Genomic DNA, 22,036 nt, shown 5'->3' with positions numbered 1-22,036 from the left:
AAATTTTTTTTAACCTTTATTTTTCAGCATTGCATTACTTTCCAGAGTATCAGTGGCTGGTGGATTTCACAGTGGCTGCTACAGTTGTGTATCTAGTAACTGAAGCCTACTACACTTTTATGAAGCCCACACAGGAAATGAATATCAGCTTAGTTTGGTGCCTGCTTGTTTTGTCTTTTGCAATGTATCCTTCAAAACATCAGTAATATCAACTTATGAATTTGTTTTCCTTTTGTAGCTAACACCATTGGATCTCATCTCTTATTTGAAAAAGAATTTAGATCATTAGAGAAGTTTTCTTTGTTGAAATCCTCTTTATTTAATTGACAAAATTTCAAAGTAGAGGTAAATGTTTAGAAATGAAATTCAAGGAAAGACGCCAGTTGCCTGCCTTTCCTTTCCTGAATCTCATGTCGAGCCACCTTTACCTCTTTTAGGATTTCTTCCATAAGTTTAAATGTTAAGTGTTAATTTTAGATATTATTGCACCTTTCTCCTTTTTTTCCTTTCCTTCTGTTTCCAGAAAGTAAACAGACTTTTTTTGTTTTTTTGTTAAATCAGTAGTCGGTTTTAGTTACACCTATGAAAATATTTCTGGCTAAGCATTATATTACCTCCTAGACTGGTTGTCTAAGACTGGTTTCCTTATATGTGTGTTTATGTTTTCATTTTTATGTATTTTGTAATTTTCTGGGAGATAGATTTTCTCAACCTTCCCAGTGCTATAGTTGAGTTTTTAATTTCTGCTGTAATTTTTAATTTTCAAGAGCTTTTTTTTGTTTCTCCTCCTCCCACTTTGTAGAATCCTATTTGTTTTATGATTACATTGTCTTGTGTCTATTTGAGATACTGATGGATTTTGTAAAGATTTTCTTTATGCCAAGTATCTTTTCCCTCTAAGTTGTTCTTGTTTGGTTTGGTTGCTGTCTTTCATGTTAAAACAGTGGTTCTCAACCTGTGGGTCGCGACCCCTTTGGGGGTCGAATGACCCTTTCACAGGGGTCGCCTAAGACCATCGCAAAACACATATATAATTACATATTGTTTTTGTGATTAATCACTATGCTTTAATTATGTTTAATTTGTAACAATGAAAATACATCCTGCATATCAGGTATTTACATTATGATTCATAACAGTAGCAAAATTATAGTTAATGAAGTAGCAACGAAAATAATTTTATGGTTGGGGGTCACCACAACATGAAGAACTGTATTAAAGGGTTACAGCATTAGGAAGGTTGAGAACCACTGTGTTAAAGACTTCTTAGAGAGATCTGGTGACATTTGCCTGTTTAAGTGTGAGGCACTAAAAGACTGAATGGAAGCTCTGAGCACATGTGAAGCAATTTGTTGAATCATCTGGATGGGCCGGAGATCCTCACCAAAGCGTAAATCTCCAGACTTCTTTCAGTCAAGGAAATCTTAACTGGTTACATTTTTAAAAGTAACTACTTTTAGTAGCGCTTTTTTCCTAATACCACCACCAACACACACATTCATTCACACTTTTACCCCGATCTGATCACTTCCTGATCCTTTCTGGGAGTTCTGCAGTAAAATCAGATTGCATCTTGGCTTTCTGATTAAGCTTCCTCATTCTGTCTCGTCATTTACCACTTATCTGCCAGCTTTCTAGATTCCAAAATTTTACTGCTTTTTTTCATTCATTCACTGTATTGATGTATTTAAAAACAGAAACATTCTTTTACCATCACTTCGGTGTGGATTGGGGAGAGGACAAAAGTAAGCAGATGTGATTGGTCTGCTGTTTTTATCCATAGCTTTATATTGTCTCTTTGGTAAGATTCTGTGTTTTCTGGGGGCAGGGGGTTTGGGTTTTTTTTATAAACTCGTTAGTCAGATGTTTGATTTCTTTGAATGATTCTTTAATTTTCTTTTTTTTTTTAATTAAATCTTTATTGTTCAGATTATTACATTTGTTCCTATTTCCCCCCCCCATAACTCCCCTCCTCCCAGTTCCTGCCCCACCCTCCGCCCTCACTCCCCACCCACTGTCCTCATCCTTAGGTGCTCGATTTTTGTCCAGTCTCTTCCTGCATCTCCCACACCCCTTTCCCCCCCAAGAATAGTCAGTCCATTCCCTTTCTATGTCCCTGATTCTATTATAATCAACAGTTCATTCTGTTCATCAGATTATTTATTCACTTGATTCTTAGATTCACTTGTTGATAGATGCATATTTGTTGTTCATAATTTGTATCTTTACCTTTTTCTTCCTCTTCCTCTTCTTAAAGGATACCTTTCAGCATTTCATATAATCCTGGTTTGGTGGTGATGAACTCCTTTAGCTTTTCCTTATCTGTGAAGCTCTTTATCTGACCTTCAATTCTGAATGATAGCTTTGCTGGATAAAGTAATCTTGGTTGTAGGTTCTTGGTATTCATCACTTTGAATATTTCTTGCCACTCCCTTCTGGCCTGCAAAGTTTCTGTTGAGAAATCCGCCGACAGTCGTATGGGTATTCCCTTGTAGGTAACTGAGTTTCTTTCTCTTGCTGGTTTTAAGATTCTCTGTTTGTCTTTTGCTCTTGGCATTTTAATTATGATGTGTCTTGGTGTAGTCCTCTTTGGATTCCTTTTGTTTGGGGTTCTCTGCGCTTCTTGGACCTGTAAGTCTATTTCTTTCACCAGGTGGTGGAAGTTTTCTGTAATTATTTCTTCAAATAGGTTTTCAATATCTTGCTCTCTCTCATCTTTTGGCACCCCTATAATTCTGATGTTGGTTCGCTTGAAGCTGTCCCAGAAGCTCCTTAGACTATCTTCGTATTTTCGTATTCTTTTTTCATTTTGCTTTTCCGGTTGGGTTTTTTTTTTTGCTTCTTCGCATATCAAATCTTTGACTTGATTCTTGCGCTCCTCTGGTCTGCTGTTGGGAGTCTGTATAGTATTCTTTATTTCAGTCGGTGTATGCTTAATTTCTAGTTGGTTCTTTATCACAACATCGAGGGTCTCATTAGATTTATCGAGGATCTCATTAAGTTTATCGGCGGCTTCTAGACAGTTCTTGAGAGACCTTAAAAGTGTGGTTCTTTGTCCAGTTTCTTTGTCTCCGCATTTTGTTATGTTTTCTTGGTGCACCCCCTAGTGGTCTTTGTGCGCAGTCTTGTAGTTAAGCCTTGATTGTTGTAGCTAATACTAGGGGGGATTTGACCTCCAGGCCAAGTGGCTGTGAGAATCAGCTGTGTCTGCAGTGAGAGAACTTCTGTCCTCTAGGGAGGTGCTAATCTGGCGTTTGCCTAAGGCTATCCGGCAAATGCCTCTGTGCAGGGCTTGGGCGGGGCGGGTGGGTCGCCCGGGGTCAACAGGGTGGGCTGGAGAGAGCAGTTATGGCTGCTTTTAGTCCTGTCCCCAGGGGCTCTGCCTCTCTGAGTCCCAGCAACCGCTGCAAACCTCGGAGAGAAAGCTGCACTCGCTCTGACCGAAGCCAGACAGTCCCGCTTCTCCCGTTTGAGTCTGGGTCCCTAAAGACTCACCCGGATCTGGAGCTCAGAGTCTGCGACTCCCTCCCGATTGAAAACGCCAACCGCGCCCTCCGCCGCCAGCCCGCTCCGCGCACTCCGCACCTCAGAATTTGACTTCAGCACTGCGCCTCCTCTGAGTGTCCGTGTGCGTTTCTCTTTCCTCCTAGTTGTAGGACTTCCACTCAGCCAGCGTTCCTGTGGTTCTGGGTGATGTCCATTCTGTCTTTTAGTTTCACTTTTGAAGTGGTTGTTCGAGGCAGCAAACTCCGGTGTTAACCTATGCCGCCATCTTGGTTCTGATTCTTTAATTTTCTTATCTCCCCTTTTATTTTATATTTTTTGTTTTTCTCTTAATTTTCTCTTTTAATCCTGTTGAAATTTTTGTGTCAACTCTTTTTAAATTATTGGGACCTTTTTCTTTGAATGTTCCATTTCCATAGCATTCATGTGTCATGGATGTGTAATATCTTTTTACTTCTAAGGATATTAATATATTTTACATTTTAATTTGAGCCTTGCATTGTTTGTTTTTAGTCTCCCTCTCTCTTTGTTTTAATCACATTTATGTTAAAGACTAGAGGCCTGGTGCATGAAAATCATGCATGGGTGTGGGGGGCCTCCTGAGCTCAGTCTGCACCCTCTTGCAATCCAGGACCCCTCCGGGGATGTCTAAACTGGCAGTCAGACATCCCTCTCGCAATCTGGGACTGCTAGCTCCTAACTGCTTGCCTGCCTGCCTGCCTCATCACCCCTAACCACTCGCCTGCCTGCCTGATGGCCCCTAACCACCTCTGCCTGCCTGCCTGATTGCCCCTAATCACTCACCTGTCTGCCTGATTGCCCCTAACCGCCTCTGCCTTGGCCCCCATCGCTGCAGCTTCATCTGGAAGTCGTTCGGCTGTCCGGTCTAATTAGCATATTACACTTTTATCATTATAGGTTCTCAAATGGCTCATGATCTTTCAGTATCTGTTTATATTCAAGAGGGTAGTATGAAAATATTGAAAGTTTTTTGTAAGTGGCGGGAGCTTATTGATTGGTTGGACTTTTATTGGATCAGTTGGAGACCTGGTAGCACTCTTTTTTCTTAACAGTTTTTTTTCTTTATTGGTTTGAGAGAGAGAGGGAGAGAGAGAGAGATTGATTTGTTTTTCACTTAGTTATGCATTCATCAGTTGACTCTTGTATGTGCCCTGACCAGGGATCGAACTAGCAACCTTGGCTCTAACCAGCTGAGCTACCCAGCCAGGGCCTGGCAGCATTCTTGGGAGGAACTGCTAAATACCAGTGTCTGCAGGTTGTTGAGCATATCATTTTCTACAGAAAAGATTTGTGCATTTTCTCATCTTTGGGGGAATGTCTGACAGCCAGTGTTGTGGGAGCTGATTGGGGAATAAGGCTTAGAGACTCAGTATTCAGTGTGCAGGTAGTAATCTAAATGTGAGTCTGTGTACTACCCTCCCTTGTTTTCAGCTCTTCATTGTAACCCCAAGTTCTGTCTAGTACTCCCAAGCCCAATCTTTTCTGGTTTAACATTAGTTATTCTGGATTGTGCCAGAGTTGGGGAAGGGCCATCATCTAAACCAGTGGTCGGCAAACTCATTAGTCAACAGAGCCAAATATCAACAGTACTTCTTCAAAATATACTCGCCCACGCCGAAAACTGACTTCTGCGCATGGGCCACGAAGTTTCAATCGCACTGTACGCACGTGGCATTCTGTGGAAGAGCCACACTCAAGGGGCCAAAGATCCGCATGTGGCTTGTGAGCCACAGTTTGCCAACCACGAATCTAAACTATATGACTAGGCAATAGAAAAGATCTGGGAAGTCCAATTCAGCCAATCATTCTGTTTTCATCCATTCTGCTACCCTGCCTTCAGAGGTACCTGCTGTCTCCAATTCCTGATTTCCCAGATATAATTGAATGAATTGTCTTTTTACTAGGTTCCTCCTTATTGTAGATCCAGCATAGCAAAGAAAGCTGAAACCTAAAAAAGTTATTGTCTATATACTTAGTGTCTTCCAAATTTTGTTGAAATCTCTTTTCTCTTGTCACCTTTTTTCCAATTCTTTGCTTTTGGGGATTTTTACTCTCCTTCTTATATGGTTCATTTAGTTAGAATTTGGGAATAAGCAGTGTAAATGTATGTCTTACATCTTTTATATTCAACCAGAGACTGCTAACCTGATTTTAAAGCTGTAAGTGGATTTATTTAAATTATATAATATGATTTGACATTCAACACCACTGTGCTATTTCTCTCTTGACTTTTTTGGATTGATTTAGGTATAATTTAGAACAAAAGAGCCAGAGCAAAGCCTTAAGAGTCAACATCTTCACAAGTATATATTGTTTTGGATAGAAATACTAATTAAGTTGTTGTCAATTGTGCTAATTTCAAGAGCAAGTTAAAAGTGGAGCATTTAAAATATTGCTATTTAATTCTGTAGTATTATATATGTGAAAATACCATTTAGTCGGATGATGTTTACATAGAAATGCATATTCTTGATACTTCGTTTTATTTAATGTATATACATCCCTTAATACCTACTTACCAAGAAATTAGAAAAATATACTTCATTGGTTACTCCAATTATTGTTTATGGGAATAAATTTCATCTTTCATTTCACTCAGTAATGCCTGATGTGAGAGCAAAGGTCCCACACAATCTTCAGTACTGAACTGGCTCTGCTTAGTTTTAAGTAGTGCACTTGTGAAAGCCACCAAACAATAGCATCCCTGCCAGAAACTAGTAGCTGCCTGTCTCTCCATCCAAGAGAAGACAGAAAAGGCTGAAGGGCTTTAGAATCCAGGCTATTTTCTGCTAACTTTGACCCTACACAAAGGGGATAGGGAAGTAGGAAAGTAGAATCATATCTATGCTTGGGTGTTTGATTTTTCTTCGAACTTGTACCATGTGAGAGAATGACCTATGTCTTCCATGGCATGCAGGACATCAGAATCAAATGCCAGATATCCAGATTAACACCGAAGAGGAGTCTTTTTATAGCCTATCTTTCATCTTAGTTATACCATATCTGGTAAGCCTTTCATAGCCCATGAACACAGTCTAGCTGCAGTGACCCCTGTCTAGCTCCTCTTTACTTTCTTGTAGTACATGCCTACTTATTAGTCAAACACATGTCTCCATTGATTACATAGGACAATAGCTCCACTTAATTGCAGAGTTACAGATACATCAGTTGATTCAGAAATTCTCTACACAATGTCCTTTGTTAAAGTGGTCCCCAAATTAGACATATATAACTTAAATAATTGGCTCTCTTAAAAGTGATGGAGAAAATATTTTTATTTCCATGGTTATCCAGTCGTCCGTCCCCCCCCCCCCTCCATTTGTTGTATTTGACATACTTATATATGACAACAATTACAATTTTTACAAAACCTTGAAATCTCTAAAATCATGAGATGATTTCTTTAAAGGTATAACCCTAAAATCTTGAACCTTGGAACATAAAACAGAGCACCTCTTGTCATCAGCTCTACTTTTTGCTTCAGCTGAGTTGTATATGCATCTTAGCTGTCACACTGCTTCCAATCTTCTAAATCCAAACAAATACTCTCCTACCTATTTGTAATTCTAACCATCTATTTGACCAAGTCTTTGTGTTCCACTTCCATGTATGCCAAGTTACATGGTGTGGATGGAGCATTGTAATAATTATCTTTTTAGGAAGATGGCCCATGAAGTCTTAGACATTGGAGGAATGCTGCTGATATTATAATGTGAAGCATACTTTTTATTTATGAATAAAGGAAAAATAAAAAGGTAAAAGTGGTTTTTGAAGAAAACAGATTTTGTTGTGAAAGTAAAACTTCTAAAAATTAAAATACTCTACAATCAGTTTTTTAAAAGAACTTTCTCTTATGAATAAGCTGTATCACAGAGTAATATTGAATCAATTACGTGAATTTGAGTGAGAAGAAAGCTATTCTACAAAGTGATAAAGCTTCTCAGTAGTTCTATTATATTTGGTTAAAGGACTGGATCATTAGTCACATTTCCACAGCGCTAGTATTTTACAATGTGGATGGTTTAAGGTACAAAGCCCTATTATATATGTTTTTAAGAGTGTGTTTTAAATTTTTAATTTCTCTTGGTTTCCAGACATTTATACAAAGCAAAAAGTTGTAAATGATTTAAAATGAAATAAATTCTAAGGTTATCTGTGTTAAATATGCAATTTTGTATGTAGATTTGTAAACTAAAGGTCTGTAATTTAAATGTTCTTTTTGTTTGCTGTAGGAAATAGACGACAGCAAACTTAAGTCACTTTTTCTAAATTCCTTAAAATATTCTAAATTACTGTATTCTTACTTTACAAAAGTAGTCTATCTTAGATTACAAAGAAAAACACACTAAACCCTGAAGTGAACTGCATAAGATATCAAGGTCTCTAGTGAGAAAGAATCAGAGTCAAAGCTATTGAATCTGAGCCAAGGTTCTTGTCTTGAAAATTTGTATACAGCATGTTGTGTCAAAGCTTTGTTTCTTTTATAAACTTTTAGAGATCTGTGACATTAATGCTGCCAAATTAATTCACCTTCCAGATCAGAAACCTAGCATTATATAGGGAACTTACTTGGGAGATAGGGCTATATTTCTGTTTATTAGTTTATAATTGAGTATGACTTTTTATTTCAGCTTGTAAATTATCATTTTCCTTCAGAATCTGAAAGTTGAAGAATAACTTTCGTCGTTGTGCTTTATTTTAATCCAGGAGTTTAGATAATAGATTTTTTGTTTGCTTGCTTGTTTGCTTCCTTGCTTCCTTTTATTTTTAAAGAAAGCCTGTGTATTGCCCTTTTTAAAACCTTTAGCTATTATTTCCTTCCATAGTCGGGCTATGTTGAGGCTGGCTGGCTGTAAGCTGCTTGAGGGATGAGTTTTACATATGCATAGTACTTTTTAGTTTATCTATGAGAGAATTTTAGGTTTCTTTTCTTTTTAACTAAAATATACTAATTAAACCTTTATCTCAAAATACGAAAAAATATTTCCAAGTTGGTTGTTTTGTTTCATTTTTTAACATTGGAAGACAGTTTAAAGGATTTTACTTGCCAGGTCATAGGATCAATGTACTTATTGTTAGTTTTCAGTGTATACACTATAGCAGATTCTTGGTATAGTTTCTGGGTTTCTTTGCAGTGAGAATGCATAGTATTTTTTGGGGTATTTTAGTTGCCTTTTCTTATGGAAAAATAGATGTGGGGGGGGAAACGGTGTTTTTTTATTGTTAGGTAGCAAAAACAAGATTTTTTTTTTAACAGTGCAGAAAACTTTTAATTTACATGAAAGTTTAGTTACATAACTTAGTTGAATTGAAACAATAAGATAATATAAATTTTGAGAAACTTCTGTAAATTTCTGTGTTTACTATCTGTTTGATTTGTCTATTGGCAACAAAATATTTTTTAGAATATGATCTTGCTTGATCCTTTTCATTCTCAAAAAAGCATTGATAAAATATCTTGAATAATTTCAAAATATTAAGGTACAGAAGACTTTTTTTTTTTTTTTAATCCTCAAGGATGTTTTTCCATTGATTTTTTAGAGAGGGGAAGACACAGGGAGAAACAGAGAGAAATATTGATGTGAGAGAAACACATCGATTGGTTGCCTCCTACATGTGCCCCTACCAGGGCCTGGGCCTGGGAGGAGCCTGCAACCAAGATACGTGCCTATGACCGGAATTGAAGCCAGGGACCTTTGGTTTGCAGGCCGAAGCTCTGTCCGCTGAGCCAAACCAGCTAGGGCAGAAGACATTTTCTTAATACAAGAATTGGGTCTTTACAGCAATGTGAACACAAATTAAGTTAAAACATATTAGTAGCTTTGTAAGTATATTTTATTTGTTATCCTAGATTTGAGAGAAATTTGCCATTTTAGAACTAAAGTTAAGCCTTTTGATCATTTGAAAGCTCTTATTTCCACCTTGAAGATAAATATATTTAAAATACTTCCTACTGAGTAATCTTTTTAACTATCCATGGTTTCTTTTCCATTCTAGTTTTTGTATTTGCATGTAGAAATTATGACCAAATTCCAATTGCAAAAAAAGTTGATATTAAATTAGAACTTTAAAAATATCTACATATAGCAGAAAAAAATTTATCTTACCCCTAACATTCTATTTACTTTAAGGATTGAGATTTTATAATATAAAGCAAAATAAGTTAGCACTTAAGTAGGGAGTACATTCAACTAGGGCTGAAGGGTTATTCATAAGGGGGTAAATTATTAAATAAAAAGAAAATAACTATTTGTATATGTAATTTTGAATATAATAATAAAAGCATAATATGCTAATTAGACCATACAGCCGAATGATGTTCCAGATAAAGCCAGGGCTGAGGCAAACCACCACAGCTACGAGGGCCGAGGCAAGCCACTGCGTCTGTGAGGACTGAGCCCCTTGCATGAATTTTGTGTATCGGGCCTCTAGTTTACTAATACAGTATTCTTTATAAAAGTCTACAGAATGATCTATGAAAATAATAATAGAGGGATAAAGATGGGGGGGGGGAGGTTACTCATAGTGAAGGTGCTTGCCCATTATTCCCACTAAGACAAAAATAGATAAATGCCATGATTTTACCTAGTAAATGTTTTTTATTATACATTATCTGTAAATATAGAAGGCTTATTTTGGTATATTATCCAATATTATTTCCATGATCAGGTTGTATTTATGTATAAAATGGAAAAATAAGTCTAATTTATTTGGCAATTGTGGACAATTTATGAAAAAACATTCAAAGGAAATAAGTCTTAGAGAAATTTTATTTTGAAATCCATTTCTATAGTATTTCAGTTGTAGTTTATTTTTCTGTGTGAATAACTTACTGCTAATAAGCATATTTATAGTATTAGAGCAGAACAAGATTTTGTTTTCTTATTTCAGAACAATTTGTTATAATTAGAAAAATTTGATAGATAAATAGCTCAACAAGAAACTTTGCTACTATCCTAGCTATTACAGGATGTCTTTACAAGTGATCTCAAAGTAAAGTTAACCACAGTTGTCTGTGAGTAACTCCAGACATGATACCACAGTAGTTATTTCTCCGATCTCTTAAATTGAAAGCCAGATTATATATATAAAAGCCAAAGCAACTGAACGACCAAATGACCGTTTGACCAATCGCTAAGATGTGCACTGACCACCAGGGGCCGATGCTCAATGCAGGAGCTGCCCCCTGGTGGTCAGTGCACTCCCACAGGGGGAGCGCCGCTCAACTAGCTTACCAAGCAGTGGAGGCGGCAGGCACAGCGGGGCCGGAATGAGCTGAGTGGCACGGGCTCCTCTCTGGCTGCCTGCTGCTTTGTGCACTACTACATCCCCTGTGGGGTCCTGGATTGTGAGAGGGCACAGGCCAGGCTGAGGGACCCCAGCAGTGCACGAATCCGTGCACCAGGCCTCTAGTATTCTAATATATGTAATGCTAACAAAAGTATTTTTTTCTTTTTAGGGGGTTTTTGTTTATTCTACTACCATGTACTACTTTTTGGGCTTACATATAAATGGAGTAAAATACATATTGCTCTAAAAGTTTGGTGGAACAAGCAGTTGAGTTTTGAGTTGAAACATGATGACGATTCTATAAAATAGAATCCCAAAATGTACTTAATTGGTTTAACAAATCTTTGCTTAACTTCTCAGCTAGGAATGAGCTGTTACACATTAGGGTTGTTGCTGGAAAATACTCAAGAATTTTTCCTTTGGAGGGAGATTATAACTCTCAGAAAGGCTGCCTGTTTACTTCTCTATAAATTAGGTTAAATATTTGTTCTATTCTGTTCTGGGTATTTGTTCTATTCTGCTAAGGTTTTTCCCAATGAAGGATTAGATTGTGTTGAAATCTTAAGTTTTTTATGATGATAGTGTTTCACAAGCATAACAGTTCTAACAGGTGGTTAATATTAATCATCATTAACATTTCACTGTATTTTAATTCATAGGATGTGGGAATAATCTTAGTGTATGAGATTAAAAAGATTAGTAAGAACATACAAATATACTTTATACATTGTGAAGTTGTATGAACTTCAGGCTCTATTAAACTCCAGGATATAATGTACTTTTTTCCAAAGTGAGGGTAGGGTTACACTGTAGATCAAACTTTATTAAAATATAGATTGGATTTTCTAAAATGTTAACTTTTATCAAATAATATGTATCTATGGTTCAGACAGACAAGAAGTACTAAAAGTATTGTATTAAAAACCAAGAGTCCCCCTCCCTACCCCTACTCTGGAAAAAAGGGCCAGGAGCAAGCCTGAGGACCCTTCAGTCTGAGGTACATACCCTTGAGGGGAATTGAACCCAGGACCCTTTAGTCTGGGGACTGATGCTCTATCCACTGATCCAAACTGGCTAGGGCATTACTTTACAATTTTTGCTGAAATCAGTATTCAGTGATTATTATACCTATGTAAATATATGTGTGAGCATTATATTTTACAGAGTCACTTATAATTTCTATTAGTTTCATTTTTTTAACCCAAATGGAGATACTCTTCTTAGAGACCTCAGTTCTCTGACTTGTAGCTGGGCTGCTTGCTCTTCAGGCCTACTGTACAACTGTCATCCTGGGACTTTTTTTGTTGTCATTGTAGGAATTTCCTTTACCTTTCTCCCAAGTTTAGTCTTCAGTATTCAGGATTCAGTGTTTTTCTCTATCCTGGTTTGTTCACATGTTTTGGTGACACTTTCTGTCAAAGTGTGCATGTGAGGTAACTAACTAGTTTTAGACTTCTCAGTTTTGATAGTGCCTAAATACATACTCTCATTTGTTCATGAGAGTAAGTCTAAGTTGTCAATATTTTTCTTCATAATTTTAAAGATATTGTTCCATTGTCCTCTACCTCAAAAGTGGCTCTTAAAAAATGTCATGATATTTTATCTTTTGTGTTTGCCTCGTTTTTTATTGTTTTTCTTCTCAGGAAGTTTTATTTGGTTTCTGAAGGTTCATGATCCTGTAGTTTGTTGGGTATTTTTTTGTTTTCATCCTTTATGCTGGGCTTTTGGTAGGCTCTTTTAATTTGGAAATTTTGAGTTTGGAAATTATTTTTTATTATATCTGATAATTTCTTTCCTTCTGTAATCTCCCCCACCCATTTCTCTTTCTCTCTCTTTTGTTAGACAGATAGTTTACCTCCTGGACTGATCTTCTCAATTAGAACCCTTTCTGCTTGATGGAACTTTTCCTCAACTTTATCTTTCAAATCTAGTTTTAAAAATTTTGCTTGCCCCATTTTTAATTTTCCTGAGCTTTTTAAAAAATATCTAACCATTCTTTTTCCATACCGTCTTGCTCATATTTCAAAGATGAATTTATCTTTGCTTAGCTTTATGAAACATAGATGTAGCCCATGTAGATAATATATGTATATATAAATCGTATGTTATATCCATATATGACATACATTCTGCTGCCTTTATCATCTCTCTTGTCTCCTAAGTTATTTTCCCCCTGGACTTTTCTCTTTGTTGTTTTATATAAAATGCTATGCTGTGATACAGGGCTTGGTAAACTGTGGCTCGCTGTATGTGAGCTGCATCCTGTTTTTTTATAGCTCTGGAGCTGAGAATGGATTTAAAATTTTAAAGGGTTGTTTTGAAAAATTAAAAACAGAAGACTATGCTACATACAGAGACTGTATGTGGCCCACAAAGCCTAAAATATTGACTATATGGTCCTTTACAGAAAAAGCTTTCTAACCCCTGTTCTAATGTCTGGGGATTCTTGGCTTTCCTTTCATATTTAAGCAGTTTAGAAATTCTGTGCAAATAGGGTTTGGTTAGCTTCACTGAAGAATGACTTGGTGATGCTGAAGCTAATGTCTGTAGAGGAGAATAATCTCCTGCCTGGAGTGTACAAGGCTGTGTGCATGTTTCAAAGGTGAATGTGCCTTTGAGTATGTTGACTTTTACTTAATTTTTCTGTTTTGAGTACAGTTGCTGCAATCTAAACTCTGCTGTACCTCGGATTCAGTTTCTTCAGGGGCTAATCTTAGACTTCTGCTAGAGCCAGAGTGGAGTTTGTTACCTGGCTGCACAGGAAAGTAATGGAAAGTTGGGAGTCCAATTTCTACTTATATAGAGGTCAACTCCTACATGTGTTTTCATTTTGTACCCACACTGCTCAGTTTTGTAGAATCTTGTACCTCATAGATAACATTTTCAAAAGATTTAAACACAGTTAAGAATTGTATCCATAGTAAAACTTAATTTAGCTTTTTTGTCCTTGTGTACATTCCCATATTTTTGATATTTGAAGTTTGGTGTTTTATTCAGTTATATCAAAAACAAGTTATTGCTGAAAACTAGAAAGGCATCTTTAATTTTCAGAATAGCCCCCTGAGGTGGTGGTTATATTAGTTGTATTTTACAAATGAAGAAACTGAAAACAAAGGAAGGTAAATTAACTTCACTCAGAGGATCACATAGTAAGAGGAGAACCGAGATTCAGCCAGGCAGTCTAGATCTAGAGAATGCTTTCTTTCTTTCTTTTAAATACACTTTTAGTATTGATTTCAGAGAGGAAGGGAGAGCAGAAATAGAAACATCAATGATGAGAGAGAATCATTGATCGGCTGCCTCCTGCACGCCCCACACTGGGGTCAACCAGTGTGGGATGTGCAACCCAGACATGTGCCCTGACCAGGAATCGAATTTGACCCAGTTAGTAGGCCTGCACTCAACCACTTTGCCACGCCAGCTGGGCAAGGGGCTGCTTTCTTTATAACTCTGTCACACTACAATATGGTGTACTTGGCAAGTAAATTATAGTAGTAAGTGCTTTGAGTTTAGAAGAGGAAAACAATGGTCTGGGCTGGAGAGGTAAAGGTAAGCTTCATGACGGATGTAATTATAGAGCAAGCATGTCAAACTCGCGGCCTGTCCCACTATGAATATTTTTGCATCCCAGCCAATACAACAGTAAGAAACATTTTAATAAAAATTTTGTAACAGTTTTTACAATATCCTGTTATACATAATTATTAATAACGAACTACAACATTCGCTAATGACTGAGTACTATAATCATGTTGCATTCATTTCCCTTATGTGCCTTACGTGCAGGCGCACCATTTCTCTCCACTAATACTAGCAGGGAATATTTTAGCAGCCAATTGCCATGTCTTTAGCCTTGGACTAACTTGTTTGGTGTGTGCAACAGGAAATACTTCACTTTCAGAGAACAAGAAAAATAGGTTTATTTGTGTTATGCCTATTAATTTGTGCAGTTATTCAGTGTCTGGTAAGTTAATATTCAAGAAAAAATATTAATTTTTATTAAAATGTTCTATTATTTTATGTTAACGATGACTCATTTATTTCGGCCCTTTGTATTCAGCATGTCTCTATTGAAATAAACCTATGTTTCTATGAAAATTGAAACTTTTTTTTTTTTTGCGGCCCACATAAACTTAAACCTTGTTTATTTGGCCCGTGTTAGCTTTTGAGTTCGACATGCTTGATGTAGAGCTTCAGTCTTATTAGGTAGATAGGAAGGAAGAGGGTAATTCTGATGACAAGTTATGACCAAAGACTTATATAGCTGTTACATTTAGGAGATGGTAAATACACCATTTGGGTTTAGGTGGAGGTTTGTGGACTAATGAATGAGAGCTTGAACATATGGGCATAGCCAAGTGATAGTATTAATAGAATATTGTATATGTATTTTACATTGTGGTTTATGGGAAGGTTCTGTTCTAACATGAGACTCAATAAATTCTTGATTATAAGATTTACCCAATATTCAATATGAATTGAGGATGCAGGGATTATAAGATTTTAGGTGTTTGTGGTGTAGGATTATATTAGATTAAAGTATTAATGACATAAGGAAGATTATGCTTCAGGAATAAAGCTGCATCTGGTTTTGTAGATGTTTTTTTCTTTTAGTGTTGACATCATTCATTCATTTATGTTAACCCTCACCTGAGAATAGTTTTCCATTGACATTTAGAGAAAGTGGAAAGGAGGAAGGGAAGGGGGTGGAGAAGGAGAGAGAGAGAAAAGTTGGTTGCCTCCTGCATGCTCCCAGACCAGGGCCAGGTATGGAACCTGCAACCCAGGAATCGAACCTAAGAACCTTCAGTGTACAGGCTGATGCTCTAACTATGGCCAGGGCAGTGTTGACATATTTTGTAATTCATTTCTATGGTAACAAAGCTTGGTAGTGGGTGTAATCTTTGAGAAATTTCATTTTGGTTGTTTGTTAGCAGTTTTGGCTAAAGAAGTTATTTTGCTGTTTAGTGTAACTAAATAAATGGGAAATTTTTCACTTATAGATTCCAGTATCCATTTTCAGTAAAATATAAAGCAGTTTTTTCCCAACCTGTACTTGGAGCCTTCAGGCATTGAGAAAGACCATAGCCAGATCTCAGAAGTGGTTCAGTTGTGGTTCTGGAGTTTTTATATTTTGTGTTTTAGTTTCTTTTTCCTTTGCCTCCCAGTTTGTAAGTTCTTCGTTATAATGCCAAGAAAGAGATGGATCTGTTGTGTTTGATTCTACTAGTAAAAGGAACCACCATTTTATTTCTTTTATTTTTAAGTTTTGATGAAGAAATAAGTTGGGAACATGGGATTTAGAACATCCTGAAGGGAAAAGTTGGAGCATCTGTATTTTAGACTCTTATTGTCACTCTTCTTTCCAGTGTTTATGTTTCATAAATTCTATTTTGAATGTTGAAAGTTAGATGAAGTTTCTTTTAAGACTTGTAAAATTATTCTTAACTTGCTTTCTTAGAACACTTGGTGCTCAGAAATAGATTCTTTACATCATTATAACAAAAGCCATTTGCAAGGGGAAAAGTTTCAGTAGTATTTTATTTAAAACTCACTTTTTTTTTCTTTGTTATTTGCTTTCATATTTTTCACATTTAACCTGGCTTCAGCTTTCACAGAAATGATTAATATCACTTATTAATCATAAAATCAGATTATACTTTTAAAATTGCTTAATTTTTAAAATAATTGTGTGATAGACTCATGTTTCACCTATGAAGAGAAGTTAGAAAGTTTAAGCAGAGAAATCTTAACTTTGTAGTTTTTCTTTCTTACTAACTGCTAAAATATAAATTATAATGTAAATTTAAAATACAATGTGTTTATTACCTTGGTTAACCAGAAAACTATTCCAGAAGCTTAGATTATGCAAGATATTTTAGATTAATGCTTTGCAACCTTTTTGCTGCCTACACACACACACAGCTGGCTTCTGTCATTATAGTCCATATATTTTCACTAGGTTAATGGGTTGAGTTTGCACCAATGGTGGAGCAGGTCCTGCTTTATCTCTCTTACCTGGAGACTGTTGAATACTGTCAGAGAGTCCTGTTTGGATAGTTAGTCTTCATAATTTTTTTTCCTTGCAAATGCTTTAATACTTTAACCAACTATAGACTACCAGTGTTTGTCTTTGATGTGAGAGCAAAAATGCAGAAACTCTGAAATGAATTATATTCTCATAGAAAAAGAGAAAAAATAGTGGTAGTGTGAATGCAATGATTAAGTTGTGGAAGGTTTAAAAAATTCTCGTAGCTTAAAATGACATGGAAAGTAAATGTACTTTGTTAAACCCCCATTAATCGTTCTAATTGAAATTGATATTCTATTAATTTGACAATTCTACTTACGCTTCATATTACAGCATACTGCAGTGATGCAGTATACTTTTATTGCTTATAAATTATTTAGTAGCTTTTAGCCAAAATTGGAAGAAGACTCACAAATATGTTTAGGGAAAACGTATACTATGCGGATTAGCTTTTTAACTTCAGTAGAGTTTTAGATTTCTGTATTGTTCTATATCCAGAGTACTGCAGAGTTAACACCTTTCGTACCGCTCGTGTTTCGCGCACCATCTGTTAAGGACCGCTCACGAGTTTTCTCGTTTTTCATGTACCATCTGTTATGGACCTGAAATGTCAACACACTGTCTTGTCCACATCGAATGAAGCGATCTCATTGGTGGAAACCGTGCAGGTCAATCTACGAAAAACTATATAATTGCACAAACCCATAAAGCATTGCAGTTACATTGTATTTTGGTCATTCGAATAGTCTTCATCTTCAAGTTCCTGGCGCTTTTAGGAAATGTTTTACACAGTACCATAGATAAAAAAGTACTAGGAAGTTTAATTGTTAATTGTTTAATTGTTTTTGTAAGTAAAAATGTTACAATTATTGAAAAACAACACCTAAAGTGCATTATGGTCTGTAGGTATGATGATTTCAAAAACGTGCGGTCCCTGGCGTATGTCTTAGAGATTGCTATGCGGTACGAAAGGTGTTAAACTGAGCAAGATAACCTTGTGTTAAGCTGCTGAATATTTGGTGGCAGTAATAATTATAAATCAATGATATTTGTTTATTTTATTTCTTATACTAAAGAAGTAATTTATTCAAAATACTGGAAATATATATGTATATACACACATATTCATGCAATAGGCCTTTCTTCCGGCACCCGGGACCCAGGCCTTTGGTCCGGCTGCAGTGGAGAAGCCAAGCCTTGAGGCTAGGCTTCTCCCCCGGCCGCAGCGAGGCTTGGCTTCTCTCCTCCGTTCAGTCTTCAGTCTTCACTATGGCTGGAGCCTTCAGTCTTCGCTACACGCCTGCATATGCAAATTAACCGCCATCTTTGTTGGGTTAATTTGCATAGTTGCTCTGATTGGCTGGTGGGCGTAGCAGAGTGACATCAATTTGCATGTTTCTCTTTTATTAATGTAGATATCCTGAGTTATGTTAAGTATATAAGAAAACATTTAGAATGAAAGTAACATATCTGGTAAATGTCTTCAGAAGATGAATGCTCACGCTCTAAAGTGTGTTTTTGGTTATATGTATCCCTAAAGCATTTTCATTCATTATAGCAAATATGAAAACATGCAGAGGTCTTTTTAATCAAAAAGTTTAGAGGATATATCTAGCTTTTCATTGTCTGTTTTTGTCTTGTCTTAGAGGCAAATAAGGTACTTTATAAAATGTAGCATTATAAGTAATATTATAATAGTCTTTAAAGAGATAGATTTAAAAGTTGAAACCACTTCCTAGTACAGCAGTTTTTAGATAGTACCTCCAACTTACATGTAGACTGTACAGTGGGGCCTTGACTTACGAGTTTAATTCATTCTGTGACGGAGCTCGTAACTCGAATTACTCATATGTCAAATCAGAAGTGAACGAGTGAGACACTTGATGCTGGGCTGATGTTGTGGTGTTCACTGTACGTTCGTTGCGCCAACTAGCGGTGGGATATCTGAAGCTGGCTCGTAACATGAATTTTAGCTTGCAACTCAAAGCAAAGAATCAGCCGAGAGATGGCTCGTGTCTCGAAAAACTCGTTAGTTGGGACACTTGTAAGTCAAGGCCCCACTGTATTTCAAAATGCTTGAAATAAATAAAATCTTTTTCTTTTTTTTTTTTTTTAAGTGAAATAATGCTGTAAATGATCCTGGGCAGGGGGCAGGGTGAGCAAGTTCATTTGGTCTATAATGTAGCATACAAGACCATATTTTTTTTCAGGGAGCATAATGTTACTACTAATAAGTAATTATGTATCAAATTTGAGAAAGTATTTATCTTAGATCATGGTATTTGAAAAAAGCAGAGAGATTCGTGTGATAAGAAGCTTAGCTAGAGTGGAATTAACTGAGGTGAGAACAGGGAAAGGCAGGTAAAGGGATGATATTCACTGAAAAATGAGGTACTTGACTAAAGGTTAATGAAGATACTTCTCATCACATACTGATCTGAGTTGCCCCAGTAATAGGTGGGTAAAGATGAGCTATTCCTGTACTTTTTATTTTTTGTTGTTGACATTTTAAAGGGGGAACTATCCATCAAAGCTGTAGCCTTAATAAAACCGAGAAATCCTTTAAATGTAAAACCATGAGTCGAAAATAATGTAAATTTTTGTTATTACCAGTGATTAAATACAGATCTCAGACTAAAACTGTTTCTATATTTTTTCTTCTTTGAGTGCATTGTCCCAGGTAAACAGTGCTGTTTTTGATATTATTCTTCAAAAGATCTATTTGCCATTAAAGCATACAATTAGTAATATTTCAGCTTACCTAAACTGAACAGTGTAAAACATTATTTCTATGGCAAAATTTATTCACCAATTGGTTGAATATCTATTGTGTGCCAGGCAACTCTTCCTGGTGCTCTAAATGTAACAGTGAATAAGAGACAAGAATCCTTGATATTATGGAGTGTGCATTCTCATAGTGATTTATTTCTATTTTCAAGTTTGATGTGAAAGATGCCAGAAAGTCATCTACTTTAATACCTTCAAATCTTCTCATTTAGGGTAGGTGCTGTAGCTAGAAGCAGCCTTGACTCTAGATTTATATCCAGTATCCTAGGTAGTATCTAATAATAGAGAATGGGAATAACTATATCCACCATTTTATAAACAGGGCTGTTGTTAAGGGACAGCTCCCCCTTTGCCCCCCCCCCTTTTTTTAAAGAATAGTGTATTGATTTTTAGAGAGAGAGGAAGGGAGAGAAGGGAAACATTGATGTGAGAGCGCAACAGCGTTCCCCTGCATCTGCACTGCTCTGACTGGGAATCGAACAGCAACCATTTGGTGCACAGGACAATGCCCCCACCAACTGAGCCATACCTGCCAGGGTAGGACAGCTTCCTTTTAAGGAGTAAGGACGAAAGTCCTTATCTTTGCCCAGCCATTCCTAAATAAGGATTCTTCAATCTGTTTGAGCTGTTTACTTCTGTCATGGCAGCTCTCTTTATAAAAGATTGCCTGTGACTGCTAAACTATCATATTACTTGCATGTTGCATATACTTTCGTAGAGGCAGTATAATAAACTAGAGGTCCAATGTACGAAATTGTGTACATAGGGTCCCTAGGCCTAGCCTGTGATCAGGGCCATCTACTGCCTACTCACCAGTCCCCATTCCCGCACCGCTGTCGCTGTGGTTCAATTGTAGCATGGCTCCAGTTTCTCAGAGCCTGGGGGCCAGGGGGAGGGACCAAGAGGTCAGCAGTCCCACCCGCTCGCCAGTCCCACCCTGCCCCACTGCCACTCACCTCGGTTCGCCCTTCACTATGCTGCGATGGGAGCCTTTTGGGGGGCGGGGGCGGGGGCGAGAGGTGGTCAGTGCACCTCATGGCGACTGGTCGAGCAGTCGTTTCGGTCGTTATGCTTATGGTCACTGACCTTTTATTATATAGGATTGGTAAGTGAATAGACTGCATCCAGATGGCCTAGAAATCCCAACCACCTCTAAACTAGCTGTGTGTTCAAGGGCCAGTTACTTAATTTGTTGTGACAGGTTGTTTTTTAAATCTTTATTGTTCAGATTATTACAGTTGTTCCTCTTTTTTCCCCCATAGCTCCCCTCCACCCGGTTCCAACTCTACCCCCTGCCCTTACCCCCCCACACACACACACACACACTGTCTTCATATATAGTTGTACAATTTTTGTCCAGTCTCTTCCTGCATCCCCCACAACCCTTACCCCCCCCCCCAAGAATTGTCAGTCCACTCCCTTTCTATGCCCCTGATTCTATTCTATTCACCAGTTTATTCTGTTCATCAGTTTTTTTATTCACTTGATTTTTAGATTCACTTGTTGATAGATATGTATTTGTTGTCACTTTGTTGTTCATAATTTTTTTTTTAAATATATTTTATTGATTTTGTACAGAGAGGAAGGGAGAGAGATAGAGCGTTAGAAACATCGATGAGAGAGAAACATCGATCAGCTGCCTCCTGCACATCTCCTACTGGGGCTGTGCCCGCAACCCAGGTACATGCCCTTGACCGGAATCGAACCTGGGACCTTTCAGTCCGCAGGCCGACGCTCTATCCACTGAGCCAAACCGGTTTCAGCCATAATTTTTATCTTTACCTTTTTCTTCTTCCTCCTCTTCTTAAAGAATACCCTTCAGCATTTCATATAATACTGTTTTGGCAGTGATGAACTCCTTTAGTTTTTTCTTATCTGTGAACCTCTTTATCTGACCTTCAATTCTAAATGATAGCTTTGCTGGGTAGAGTAATCTTGGTTGTAGGTTCTTGCTATTCATCACTTTGAATATTTCTTGCCACTCCCTTCTGGTCTGCATAGTTTCTGTTGAGAAATCTGCTGACAGTCGTATGGGTACTCCCTTGTAGGTAACTAACTGTTTTTCTCTTGTTGCTTTTAATATTCTCTCTTTGTCTTTTGCCCTTGGCATTTTAATTATGATGTGTCTTGGTGTGGTCCTCTTTGGATTTGTCTTGTTTGGGGTTCTCTGAGCTTCCTGGACTTGTAAGTCTATTTCTTTCACCAGGTAGGGGAAGTTTTCTATCATTATTTCTTCAAATAGGTTTTCAGTATCTTGCCCTCTCTCATCTTATGGCACCCCTATAATTCGGATGTTGGTATGCTTTCAGTTGTCCTAGAGGCTCCTTACACTATCTTCATATTTTCGTATTCTTTTTTCATTTTGCTTTTCCAGTTGGGTGTTTTTGCTTCTTTGTATTTCAG

General features: G+C 37.1%; 1 protein-coding gene across 5 annotated transcripts in view; it reads left to right on the top strand.

The window, feature by feature from the left end:
* The window catches only part of TMEM161B (transmembrane protein 161B), a 70,480-nt gene that overhangs the window by 33,573 nt on the left and 14,871 nt on the right, over positions 1-22,036 (top strand). For 4 of the 5 annotated variants that reach the window (XM_036309265.1, XM_036309264.1, XM_036309267.1 and 1 more), the window contains one exon: positions 28-184. In XM_036309265.1, coding sequence (XP_036165158.1) covers positions 28-184 — 157 coding nt within the window. Of the gene's footprint in view, positions 1-27; positions 185-22,036 lie in introns of those variants that run through there. The other variant, XM_036309268.1, reaches the window with a different exon arrangement.

The sequence above is a fragment of the Myotis myotis genome, unplaced genomic scaffold, assembly GCF_014108235.1.
Source record: "Myotis myotis isolate mMyoMyo1 unplaced genomic scaffold, mMyoMyo1.p scaffold_m19_p_5, whole genome shotgun sequence".
In the NCBI taxonomy this organism is placed as follows: Eukaryota; Metazoa; Chordata; class Mammalia; order Chiroptera; family Vespertilionidae; genus Myotis; species Myotis myotis.
Note: the sequence above shows the minus strand (reverse complement) of the source record. Positions and strands in the feature narration are given on the sequence as shown.